The sequence below is a fragment of the Miscanthus floridulus genome, chromosome 11, assembly GCF_019320115.1.
Source record: "Miscanthus floridulus cultivar M001 chromosome 11, ASM1932011v1, whole genome shotgun sequence".
Classification (NCBI taxonomy): Eukaryota; Viridiplantae; Streptophyta; class Magnoliopsida; order Poales; family Poaceae; genus Miscanthus; species Miscanthus floridulus.
Genome location: NC_089590.1, coordinates 83,065,938 through 83,078,194, shown reverse-complemented (window position 1 = coordinate 83,078,194; position 12,257 = coordinate 83,065,938). Strand labels below are relative to the sequence as shown.

At 40.6% G+C, this 12,257-nt stretch overlaps 1 protein-coding gene across 1 annotated transcript; it reads left to right on the top strand.

Moving 5' to 3' along the window:
- Positions 1-1,466: 1,466 nt before the first annotated feature.
- LOC136491392 (putative DNA ligase 4) lies at positions 1,467-11,325 on the top strand. Its single transcript, XM_066487668.1, is given in 29 exon segments — positions 1,467-1,624; positions 1,704-2,096; positions 2,650-2,741; positions 2,810-2,895; positions 2,998-3,134; positions 3,629-3,703; positions 3,826-3,917; positions 4,071-4,142; positions 4,623-4,702; positions 4,786-4,823; positions 4,919-4,925; positions 5,178-5,333; positions 5,570-5,645; positions 5,754-5,878; positions 5,963-5,997; positions 6,196-6,237; positions 6,239-6,255; positions 6,840-6,923; positions 7,067-7,159; positions 7,249-7,297; positions 7,444-7,531; positions 7,675-7,881; positions 7,982-8,107; positions 8,205-8,304; positions 8,384-8,489; positions 9,524-9,654; positions 9,738-9,896; positions 9,989-10,144; positions 10,239-11,325. Coding segments are annotated over 28 exon segments (3,660 nt in total). The 5' UTR covers positions 1,467-1,624; positions 1,704-1,757; the 3' UTR covers positions 11,131-11,325.
- Positions 11,326-12,257: the final 932 nt, after the last annotated feature.

The following is a 12,257-nucleotide window of genomic DNA, read 5'->3' as shown; positions in this document are numbered from 1 at the left end:
GAAGAAGGGGGCGCAGTGGACAAGGATCCAGACGACTAGAGCATGAAGGGATCCGACCGGAAGCCTACCAACTGAAGGACAACGACGACGACGCTCTCTCCGACGACCTTGGAACGACTATGTCTTTTCTCCTTTTCCTAAGTTTCAGTCTAACCTTACTTAGCGAACGTTCCTACAAGAGCACCCCGACCCGAACACTGTTCGACTCGGGGAGCACGGGGGCTCCACTAGAGGGCTCTACTACCCCTTTGTTTTTGTTTTTACCCTAAGTACTCTTTTGGTTTTGTATGAAGAAACTCCCTCCTACCTGAATAAAAGGATAGTTCGTTCCTTTGTTTTACCTTACGTAACTTTGCTTTAGAACATTCCGACTGATCGCACCCCGCCTTTTCCTACGGCTATGACTGGCCGAGCCTCGTGGGCCATGCCCCGAGCTTGTAAAGGGCAGTTCTGGAGAAGGAGGCAGCCGACACTGGAGATGAAACATCCTTTTTCCACACATGGACTTCTTTGCTAGGGCCAGCGGTTAAGCGCCGTGGCATTTTTGGAATTTAGGGTGTTGAGATATAGGGGAACTGCTGAGGGAGAAAATATTTAGTGTAGATTTATGTTTAGGACACCGAGGGTCTCAAGTTCAGGGATTCTCTCGGAGATGCTCAAATAGAAGACTTCCACAACGTGTAACCTTTTTTGCAAGAAGAGTTGGCAGTTAGGGCCAAACTTAGCAAGTTTTTCTTTTGGACATATTAATCCTTTTGGTCATGTGTATTCATCGTCCTTAATCTGGAAAAATCTTCCATTTTGGTCATGTCTATTTATCATCCTTGATCTGATAAAATCTTCCATTGTTTCTGGGTAAGAAACACTCGTGAGCAGTTTGTAAAATACAATGATAATTTACGCTTGCAACTTAACTTGGTTTCCCATATCATTTTGGCTCAACTCTTTGCATATTCTAGGATGATTATATACCTTCGCAATTAATTGAGAGAGACATCTTTGGTTGTGCTATAGGATCCCTTAACTATTCATCACATGTGTTAGATTATAGTATCTTGTTCAATTTTTATGAGCCCGTAGCAACGCATGGGCCATTAGCTAGTTAACTAAAAAGATAAAAACCATCTTCTAAATCACTCCTTAACTAAAAAGATAAAACCATCTTCTAAATCACTCCAAACGATGAGGAGGAGGTAATTCGAACGGTTTTGAAAGTTTGTATAGGAGATAAAATATCTGATTTTTAGAGTTTGAGGAGAAAAATCAAACTACTACGATAGTTGGGAGAATAAACTTTTTTTTCTTTTTCTTTTTAATTTACACGAAAGTGGTCATCATCGCAATCTGCCGATCTCATCCAGATCTTGCACTAGGCCTGCAAACCAGCCCAGTTGGCGTCCTTCAATCTGGCCCATCCAAATCCTACAGGCCCAAATTATTCTGTTGTCCTCTCTTTGGTCTCCCAAGTGCCTCTTCGATCCTCGTCTCTCGTCGAACTCGAGCACGCCGCCGGCAGGCGGCAGGAGAGAGCGCCGGAGCCAGAGAAGCCAGCGGCCAGGGTATTCCGGGGAGGCGAGGGAGCGCTGTGAGGGCAACAGTCTAACAGATACGTACGAGAAGTGAGGTGACTCCCATAAATCCTACTATTTCCCAAATATTCCTTTGTTTCGACACCTTTAATTTTTTTTCCTCTTTCTGGAAAGGAAATTGCATCTTCACTGCGGTTTGACCTTGCGCCCCCTACCGCACCGCCGACAATGGCGGCGAAGGTGCGGTTCGGCCTCCTGGTGGCGATGTTCAATGCCATGTCGGGCGACAAGAGTTCAGCGAAGAAGCGCAGCCGCCTGCGCGCGTTCCTCGACCGCGCCTACGTGCCCAGCGGCGGTAGGGATGACTATTTCAGCGCGCTCCGCCTCGTGCTCCCGGGGCTCGACCGCGAGCGCGGCACCTATGGGCTCAAGGAGGCGGCCCTCGCCGCCGTGCTTGTCGACGCCCTTGGCATCGCCAAGGACTCTACCGACGCCGTCCGGCTCACCAACTGGCGCCGCGGCGGGGGTGGCCGCAACGCCGGCAACTTCGGGCTCGTGGCCGCTGAGGTATTGTGTGCTGGTAGCTCTGCAATAGCACTTACAGAGTCCCCAACCTCAGATTCTCTGTAGTTAAGCCTTGCTATCTCGCCCTTGTCAGACAACAATATGAACTTTGTTCAGTTGCTAATGTGAACCTGTGAGCATTAGTTCAGCTCAATTTTAGGTTGGTTTCAACGTAGTATGTGTATGAATTCGGCAAACAGCATAAGCTCTAGCCACTGAGTATTAGTTCAGTTGCTAATTTGAGTTGTGTCCTTGGCGTTTTGTCTCAACATGTCCATATGTTCATGCTCAGCGAGTTAGCGTTTGTCACTGGGTCAAGCAATCTTCGTGCTTGGTGCACACCATGTGCCAATAATCTCCCCCTGCTTAGAAATGCAGAATCTGTCTTGATCTTTATTTGGTTTCACATGATTGGATGGGTTTAATTTAATATGTAATTCAAAAGTTTGGTTCAGTTCAAAACGATTATATGTAGATTGCTTGATTAATGTGCCATCTTAGTTGTTGTGGTTCGTCAGCAACTACTTGCCCAAGTTATGTATTGGTTGTCACCCAGGTCCTGCAACGGAGGCAAGGTCTAACTTCTGGTGGATTGACGATAAAGGAGGTTAACGATGCACTTGATCGTCTAGCTGCAACCGAGAACAGGTAGCTAAGGCAGCTATTTGAATTTGTGCATGACAGAACTGTCAGGAGTTCTTTTTCATTCTTGATAGGTCTGAGAAGGCCTCAATACTTTCTAATCTGATCAAGAAAACCAATGCCGTTGAAATGAAGTGGCTTCTGATGATTATTCTTAAAGGTGCGATACCTGTGCCCATTTCTTATTTGGTGAGCTTTTATGCTTTTGCTGCAATTGCAGTATTTTTATTTGCTTTTGTTTTTTTGGCATGCTTTGATGTAGATTTGAAATTGGGGATAAGTGAGAAGAGCATATTCGAAGAATTTCATCCTGATGCCCAAGACTTGTTCAATGTCACCTGTGACTTGAAATTCGTCTGTGAGAAGCTCAATGACCGAAGCCAGAGGCATAAACGCCAGGTGATAGCTCTGAGCTCTTTTTATCGAACTTTTGCTTCCCACAACTTGACTCTTCATGTGCAACATTGTAACCCCTGAAAAATTTTATGTTGTCAAAAACTTTCTCACTCACTGTCTTTCGTGTGCTTGTTTCTTGGTTGTGCTGAGCATATGCATTTATATAGACATGTACCACTCATAGAAAACACAGTGGTTTCATAACATTTTCTGATGACCCCTGTTACAGGGCGTCTCTACATTTTTGAGGACCCTAGGGCAAACACGACACTATGGGCCCTATAGGTTTAGCATTTTTTCTTTGTAACATGATAAAGTATATACAGGTCTAATATATGGAATCATGCCCCCACCCCCACCCCCCTCTGTCATGGGCCCTAGGCTCAGAGCCGACCCTGCCATGTTGTTACACTCTATTGCAGTTGTGGTACTCATAGATTTGATTTATTTATTTATCTTGGGGATTCCATGTATATACCTTTATGCTGTCTGACCAGGATATAGAAATTGGGAAGGCTGTCAGGCCTCAGCTAGCTATGAGAGTCCGTGATGCTTCAGCTGCTTGGAAGAAGGTGCCTGCCCCCACCCACCAGTTTCCTTCTGAAGATATAATCATTGCTATGTGAAAGGCTGCTTTACACTTGTTCTACATTTCTTGAATTGGCTTGGTTATCATACCCCTCCCTTTTCCCAGCTTCATGGAAAACAAGTGGTTGCTGAGTGCAAATTCGATGGTGACCGTATTCAAATCCACAAAAATGGGGAAGAGGTCCATTTCTTCTCTAGGTAACTGAATTGATTGCTACTACATATTTACTTCTTGCATACTGTTCTTGAACTACTGGTTTCTTTTTTGTTTGTCGATCCTTTTTATTTGCAATGTTGTTCACAGTTCAGATAGCTTCTGCTTGCTTCACTAACTTTATATGTGTATATCAGGAGCTTTCTTGATCACTCTGAATACACACATGGGATGTCAAAAATTATTAAAGAAAATATCCTGGTTGACAGGTAAACTTTCTTTTTTCTGCCAAAAAATCATAAAGAGTGTTTGTACTTCTAGTGCCAATTTACTTGCATATCACAATATCCTAGCATTTTAATTTTCCTGTGAACAACTATAGCTTATGCATTATAAGACTTAAGATTTGCTTCAGACTTTTCATGGAAGAATATCTATCACACCACTATCTTGTTTGTCAAAGCCAAAACTTGAACTAAAGAAATGTATATTATATTTACTTCAATATTAAGGATTAGGTATGATCTCCCCTATGGCTGTAGTTAGCTAGTTCTAAATGAGTTCGAGGTATTTAACTTGTTATGAGCTTATAAGAGTAATCATGTATTGTTTCCCACATTGCAGTCTGGCCTCTTAGACAATATAAGCTTCCTTTTGGATATCTGTTGGTCCTTTTTGTAGTCCTTTTACTGTGCAAACTTCCTTGGAACTCACTCTAGTTCTGATGCTAATTGGTGTTAATAACACAGATGTATATTGGATGGAGAAATGCTTGTCTGGGACACTGTACTTAACCGTTTTGCTGAATTTGGTTCAAACCAGGAAATAGGTTTTTGGATATTCCATTGAAAATCAGAAAGTTTTACTTCTCCGGGATGTTTTATAGTGGATTAATATTATTATTTTTTGCAGCTAAGGCTGCAAGGGAGGGATTGGAGACTGATCGACAGGTTGTTTTGACAAATCCTGTTTTTTTTTTTTCTGTGTTTTGGAGTGATCCTTCTACAAAATTTCCTATCTAACTTAATTTACTCTGTGCTTGCAGTTGTGCTGTATCCTTCATTTCTTTACTAGTTCTTGCATTCTACTTTTTGTCTTGATATTCTTAGCTATTTCTTTTTTTAAGGAAGACTCTTAGCTGCATTTGTTTGAATTTCCATTTTCTGTTTGTTTCAGTATCTGGATGTTCTGGAACTGTTTCCTAGCATATCTAGGCCTAGTTTAATGTTTCCTCCGAAATTTTCATTTGTTTTTTTTTTTATTTTCTTGTTTGTCATGTTTTTCTTGACACTAGCGATGCATAGATGTTGCTTTTGACATCCTTTATGCTGGAGACACCAGTGTTATCCACCAAAGTTTGACAGAGCGGCATCAAATTCTGCAGAAGGTTGTGAAACCTTTAAAGGGTCATCTTGAGATTTTGATCCCAACAGGTGGTTTAAATGTCCGTCGCCCTTCAGGTAGCTGATGATAATTTTACGATTGTATTTTTATTTTCTCATGGATGCATTTGAGTTCACCCACTTCCAAAATAGATGACATTGTACAATGGATTCCAGTAGCTTGATCTAGTATGCTGATAGGACTTCTTTTGCTGCATTTTTAATTTTGTTCAGAAGAGTCACATGTTATGTTCTATTATATATCTGTTGTATACCCATTACTATGCAATACTAAACTTATTTGCAACCTGCAGATGAACCATGTTGGTCAATTATTGCACATAGTGTTGAAGATGTTGAAAGATTCTTCAAAGAGACTATCGAGAACAGGTTTCTTTGAACCTTCTTAGATAATTGGCTTAGCAACCTTTTACGTTAAAAAACCATTTAGTTTCATTCTTAATTCTTATGATTCTTCGATTCATTAATTGTGGTTAGAGATGAGGGCATTATACTGAAGGACCTTGATTCCAAATGGGAACCTGGTGACCGAAATGGAAAGTGGCTTAAACTAAAGCCTGATTATATACACGCGGGCGCTGATCTGGATGTTATTATTATAGGCAAGCATCTTTCTCCAGTGAAGAACAAATGATTTTACTTTTTGAAACTATTGATTGAGGGTATGTTGACCCCTTTGTTGTTAGGGGGATACTATGGATCTGGACGTCGAGGAGGAGAGGTGCACTAGACATTCTCATTTTTGAAATATATATATATACACATTTAGCTTACTATTTTAGTTTCAACATTAGGGTTAGCTGGGTGTGAATATTATAATGTCTTGCTAGTGCATAGTCTTGAACTCGCTCTTAGTTTTATTCTTTTCAAGCTCTTAAAAAGTAAAAACTGCTGATCATTGTTCTTAACTGATTTATAGGTTGCACAGTTTTTAGTTGGCCTTGCAGTCCCTTCAGATGATTAATAGTTATCCCAAAAGGTAAGCAGAGTTTCTCCACCCACTGTATATTTCGTAGAGGCAATGGTAGATGAACATCATAGTAAAAAGCAAAATGTGGTCATCCTAAAACTCAACCTTGGGAAGAAGATGCTTCCTGGCTTTGCATTAAATATCCTGGGTTCCAGCCCTGTTGGCCGTCCTCTCAAGTCTCAGCTTGAGGCTTACCAACTGAGCTATTGCTTGGTTCTTAGATGTGGTTGCCTAATAATTAAATAATGTTGCAGTAGGATGGTTCTGTACTTTGATGAAGATTGATGATAGGTGCGCATGGATACCTTTTGTGTCTTTCAGTATTATATATTCTAATACTACTTATATGCATTTCATACCTGTGCTTGGCAAAACATAGAAAACACATGTCTGTTTTATTTATTGATGTGATGTTTCTTGTTATTATACATGTCTAATGAGTTTTTATATGGTAAGCATTTTGTTTTGTTATTCCATGATGTTTCTTTTTTCCCACAACGGTTGAGCTCAAATTTCATTACCGAGGCAATGAGACAACAATATACTCTGTGATGTTTCTTACTTGTTTTCTGTCCTTGTGTACTCTTTTCAAGGTTTCTTTCATTTTGCCGTGTCGGTACTGGGCTCTCTGATGAAGAGCGTGATGCTCTTGTCACCAAACTGAAGCCTTATTTCAGGTATTCAGCTTTGATTCTTATGTTTCATAATGGTTCAGTATTTTGTGTAACTATGTTTCGTTGAAGCTTAACAACATATTTATTGCACTTAAAGGCACTGAAGTACCTTCGCAATTTGTCATATTGTGCTATTTTTGGAACAGGAAAAATGAGTACCCCAAAAAACCACCAAAATTTTATGAAGTTACAAATAACTCGAAGGAGAGGCCAGATGTTTGGATCGAGAGCCCTGATAAGTAAGTTTTTTTTAATTCTTTGATCGAGTCAACCATTTTCTTAGATACAGGAAGCACATGATATGCTAAATCACTAATTACATTTTCAGGTCAGTCATAATATCTGTAACAAGTGACATTCGTACAATCAAGTCCGAGGTATCTGATTTAAAGAATCAAACACTTCTATGTCCTGCAGTTCAGTCTTTAAAAGCATTATACTTGGGACCGATTTCTCTTATGCAATCAGCTGGTGTATTTTCTCTTCTAACTAACTTTTAACAACTTCTTTCAACCTTTTGCAGGTATTTGCTGCTCCGTACTGTTTGAGGTTCCCCCGTATTCAGAGAGTGAGATACGACAAGCCATGGCATGAGTGCCTTGATGTGCAAGGTAATTTGTTTTGCTTATACTTAATATTTTGTGTTTGTAACCTTAGTTCTTTTAGTAGCTTACAATAAGCTACATCCCACCTGATGCCTTAATCTAGATTATGTCTCAAGGATGAATTCTCTCTAACATGCTGATCATTGCAGCATTTGTGGACATTGTGCATTCAAGTAATGGTACAACACAAAGGGTGGCAGATGATAACAGTCTGAAGAATGATGACACAAAACGCTCAAGAACAAACAAAAAAGTGGAGAAGAAGAAGTGTGTCTCAGTCATCCCTTCACATCTCATGAAGACTGATGTATCAGGTCTTAAGGGAGAAACCCTGATATTTGCCAACATGATTTTCTGTATCCTTTCCTGTGTTATTCTTTGCTAGCTACACTTATTTTTACAAGACAAAGGCCAGAAAATTGTGTAAAGTAGGAGAATATTCCTTATCTTATTTAGGTTTTGTCAACATTCCATCATCTTATAATCTCGAATATTTTCATAAACTGGTTGTGGAAAATGGGGGATCTTTCTCCATGAATCTGAATGACTCTGTTACGCACTGCATAGCTGCGGAGAAGAAAGGTATTTATATTTACCTTTGTTCTAGGAATTCCTTTTCCTTTGATAACGGGATATTGAATACATATAGTTTGAAGTATATTTGTATGTTAACTTTCAGGTATCAAATATCAGGCAGCTTTACGGCAGGGAAGGATCATTCACTATGAGTGGATATTAGACTGTTGTGAGGAAAAACATCTTCTTCATTTGCAACCTAGGTTTGACCCTTTGACTTAAACCCACATTTACCTCATAACTTATTTTGCAAAATATTCTAATGCAATTTTCATTGTACAGGTATATACTATTTCTTGCTGATTTTGCCAGGCACAAATTTCCTGAAGAGATTGATTCATATGCTGACTATTACTACTGGGACATTGAAAATGCTGACCTCAAGCAGGTACAGTATTTGGTCCTGTATGCAGTATATCCTTTTATCACTACAAAATAAAATAACACTTTATTGCACAGGACAATATAACAGTAATTCAAAATTGAAGATGTACCACTGTGGGCCTGAATTAGTGTAACTAAGTAACCATGCATTCAGCCAGTTAGTAGAAGCTGCATATATGATACAACATTGAACCCTAATTATTACTTGTAGTTTATATAAGCTAGATTATATTTTACGAAAGGTCTTGGTGAGTGCCAAAGGTTTGGCACAACTGACCATTGTAGGGGTTTATAGCTTGTGTGTGATATGGTTGGCCGATTTATTTTTGGAATGTGGCACGTATGTAATTAAGTTTGAACTGATAGGGTTCGTGTGTTATTTCTTCTAATGCCATCCTATGTATTTGTGATTATTATTATTTTTATTTTTATTTTTTTTGTGAATAACCTCTCACAGAACTATGGAAATGTGGCATATATTCTAGATAGAGAGGATAAAAATCATGTGTGGGGCATCCCTCACTACGGGTGCGATTTGCTGCCCATAAGGGTCTCCAATCCTCTTTAGTTTCATTGTTAGTACTACTTTTCCAAAATATCGTCACATATTGGAAAACTAGTGCTAGTAATTGAACTAAAGAGGTCGCGGAGACCCTTAGGGGCACCCATTTGCACCCCACCTCAAGCATACATAAATCATATAGGAGTAAAGGATTTCACCTCTTCTAACTTCTCTTCCTAAATATGATCCATCAGAAACTGGTCAATGTCGGGTTTGCGTGGTAGCACTCGACGATGGGCTGTTATATGATACTTTTCCACAGCCTTCTGTTGTTTGCAACTTTTCTCTGGCATCCTAAGTTTGTTATTATTTTGTCACAGTGCTTTTTTGTACTTAGAAGCATGTGTTTGGTAGAATGGCGATCCAAGAGATGTTGCTGACTGTACTTGAAATTTTGACCTCTTTTTCGGGCATTCTACAAGGACAGATTCACAATGAACCATTTTGATATTTCCTTGTGATTTTTCATGCGCCAGATTTTCAGTAACATCGACAAAGTTGCTGGTGATTCAAACATGGTTAATCAGTACAAAAAGAAGCATTGCATAGACGAGAGATTCTGTTTCTTCCAGGGTTGCTGTGTCTACTTGCATAATGCACCCTTAGTGTAAGCTTCATTTACTGTCAAGTAGTGTCATCTTTCACATGATACATCTCCTCATTTGTTTTTTCACCTTTTTTTTCCTGGAGGAATGCGGACTACAATGTAATATCTGATCTTGCGCTGAAGAGGGTGAAGCAGGATCTAACAATGCATGGTGGTCAAGTCTGCAGCAGCATTGCTCCAGCTACTCATTTGGTTGTAGTTTCGGTTTTACAGGCCTATAACTTCGATAACCTGTACAAGAGGTACTGATTTATTGCTTTAGATTTGCTTTGTGACTTTTTCAAGAGAAGGGCAAACTGAAACATTTATGGTAATCCATTGGTTGTTTATGCAGCTTCCCTCCTGCTGAAAGATGTTATCTACATGACAAACGATTACATGTTGTCAGTAATAAGTGGTTGGAAGATTCAGTGGAGAAACAAATGAAGCTCTCTGAAACTGCTTACAGCCTTAAACCAGATACACTAGAAGAACTAGAAATTGAAAGGAGGTAACTGGTGATTGCCCGCATAATGACACTTCTAATATTGAAATATTTGCATTTGGTTGTTGTTAACCTTCTTTCTGTTTCTAATTTGTTTCAGTGAGGAAAATGTTCAGCCTCTGGATCATAAGCTTGAGGAACACAAGGAGGTTGAAAGATCTCATGCCAAAAATGTACCAAGGAAAAGGAGCAGGCCAACCAGTAGTTCAAGAACTGCAAGGGCTGCTCCTAGACCAGTCCGGCGAATAAGGCCTAGAAGAGGAAACCAGAAAGCAAAAATAGGTGATGATGTTGAATCTGAAGAAAGTGGCCCCAGTGAATGTCAGGATGATCAAAATTTGGACACAGATGATACCTCTAAGGTTGAAGAAGGTATTACCGACAAAAAGAAAGGACTCCCTCCACCTGCTTCTAAACCAGCCCGGAGAACAAGGGCTACAAGAGGAAATCAGCATACAAAGATAGATGACAGCGGATCCGAAGAAAGTGGGCCTTGTGAAACAGGGCAAGATGATCAGAGGTTGGACACAGATTACATCTCTAAGATGGAAGTAGATAACAGCGATAAAGACTGTGGACCACCACCAGGTGCTCAGTTTTTCACATTGGGGGAGCAAGAGGTCAAAGGTGTCAAATTGAACACCGTGGAGGAGAAACTAGACAGTCCTTTCCAAAGAACAACCGCTGCTGAAGCCATGAGTAGTGCTCCAGGTGAGAAGATAGAACAAATGGTTGATCCATTGCACGCCATGCTTCTGGATATGCTACCACTCCTGGGCAAGAAAGGGACAGAAGATGCAAGTAGGGCACCCTTGGCGAAAGTTGAGAAGGATCCACCTGCGGTAGGAAGTTCCACATCCAATTCTGAGATTCTAGCGCCAAATGCTGGGACATCCGGGGTTCCAGCCCCAGACCCGAATGCAGCTCCTCCCCCAAAGAAGAAAAAAGTGAGTTACAAAGATGTCGCTAGTGAACTTCTGAAAGATTGGTGAGAGAGCTTGTTCAGTGGGGATGACCTGCAGTCTATATGTTTTACACTTTTATTTACTCCTGTAGTCGCTATCTTGTAAATATATGACAACGCCATGTAGGTAACCATGTTTGTAGCGTCGTCTTGGCTGTTTGTCGTGCTCTCAGAAGTTCACACTTGCTTTGCCTGTTGAGAATTTGACCGTTAAGCCTAGCAACACTGATGTGGAGTTGGACCAATATGCATGCGGATTGCGGAATGCAAGGATTTTACACGTACTTTGCAGAGGGGGGAAATATTGCATTGAAGTGGAAGTGGAAGTGGAAGTGGAAGCCTGTGGTCTGCTCTGCAATTGGTTTTGGATCCTTCAGCCAATGCGTTGTCGCTTTTTGCCGGGTGAGTGCACTGCGGCTCCTCCCGTACGTGCGATGCGGGGTCGCGGTACCGGTATGTGTGCGGTTGGCGCGGTGCCGTGCCGTGCCGGACGGAGTCGGTTCACCACCAAACTGGCGTGTGGTCTGCCACGGATGATACGATGGTGCTGGTTAGGGAGAAGGCGACAAGCAGAGCTGGTCAGGTGGAAGGGCGGAGGAACATGGCGTGTTGAAATGGTCTCTTGGTGTATTCCATCGGTTGGTGTATTCCATCGGTCCTGTAATATAGTGTATTCTAGTATTCAAAATTTGTTCTTTAATATAAGACAGTCTAGAGGACAAAAACTAATTTTACATTAAACACTTTTCATTTATCAACCAATCACCATTAATCATATTGACTAGCATCTGCTTAGGAAATAAAATGAGGATACATACGTCTTTTACGTTCTAACTAAATTTGTCTTAAACAGCACAACGTGAGGAGTAAAAGACTACGAGTAAACGAAAAGGAGTGAAAAAAAAGTTGGAGAGCTGCCACTGAATCACTGTTCTTTCAAGCTTGTCGGACCATTCACTGGCTCAGTGCCGATCAGGTGGCGCTCGCTTGCCTGTTCAAGTCGTTGGATTGGACATTTGGACCACCACAGTCTGACCCTGTTTAGTTCCCTCCCAAAATACCAATTTTTTTAAGATTTCCTATCACATCGAATCTTTAAACACATGCATGAAACATTAAATATAAATAAAAAATAAAATTAATTACACAGTTTAG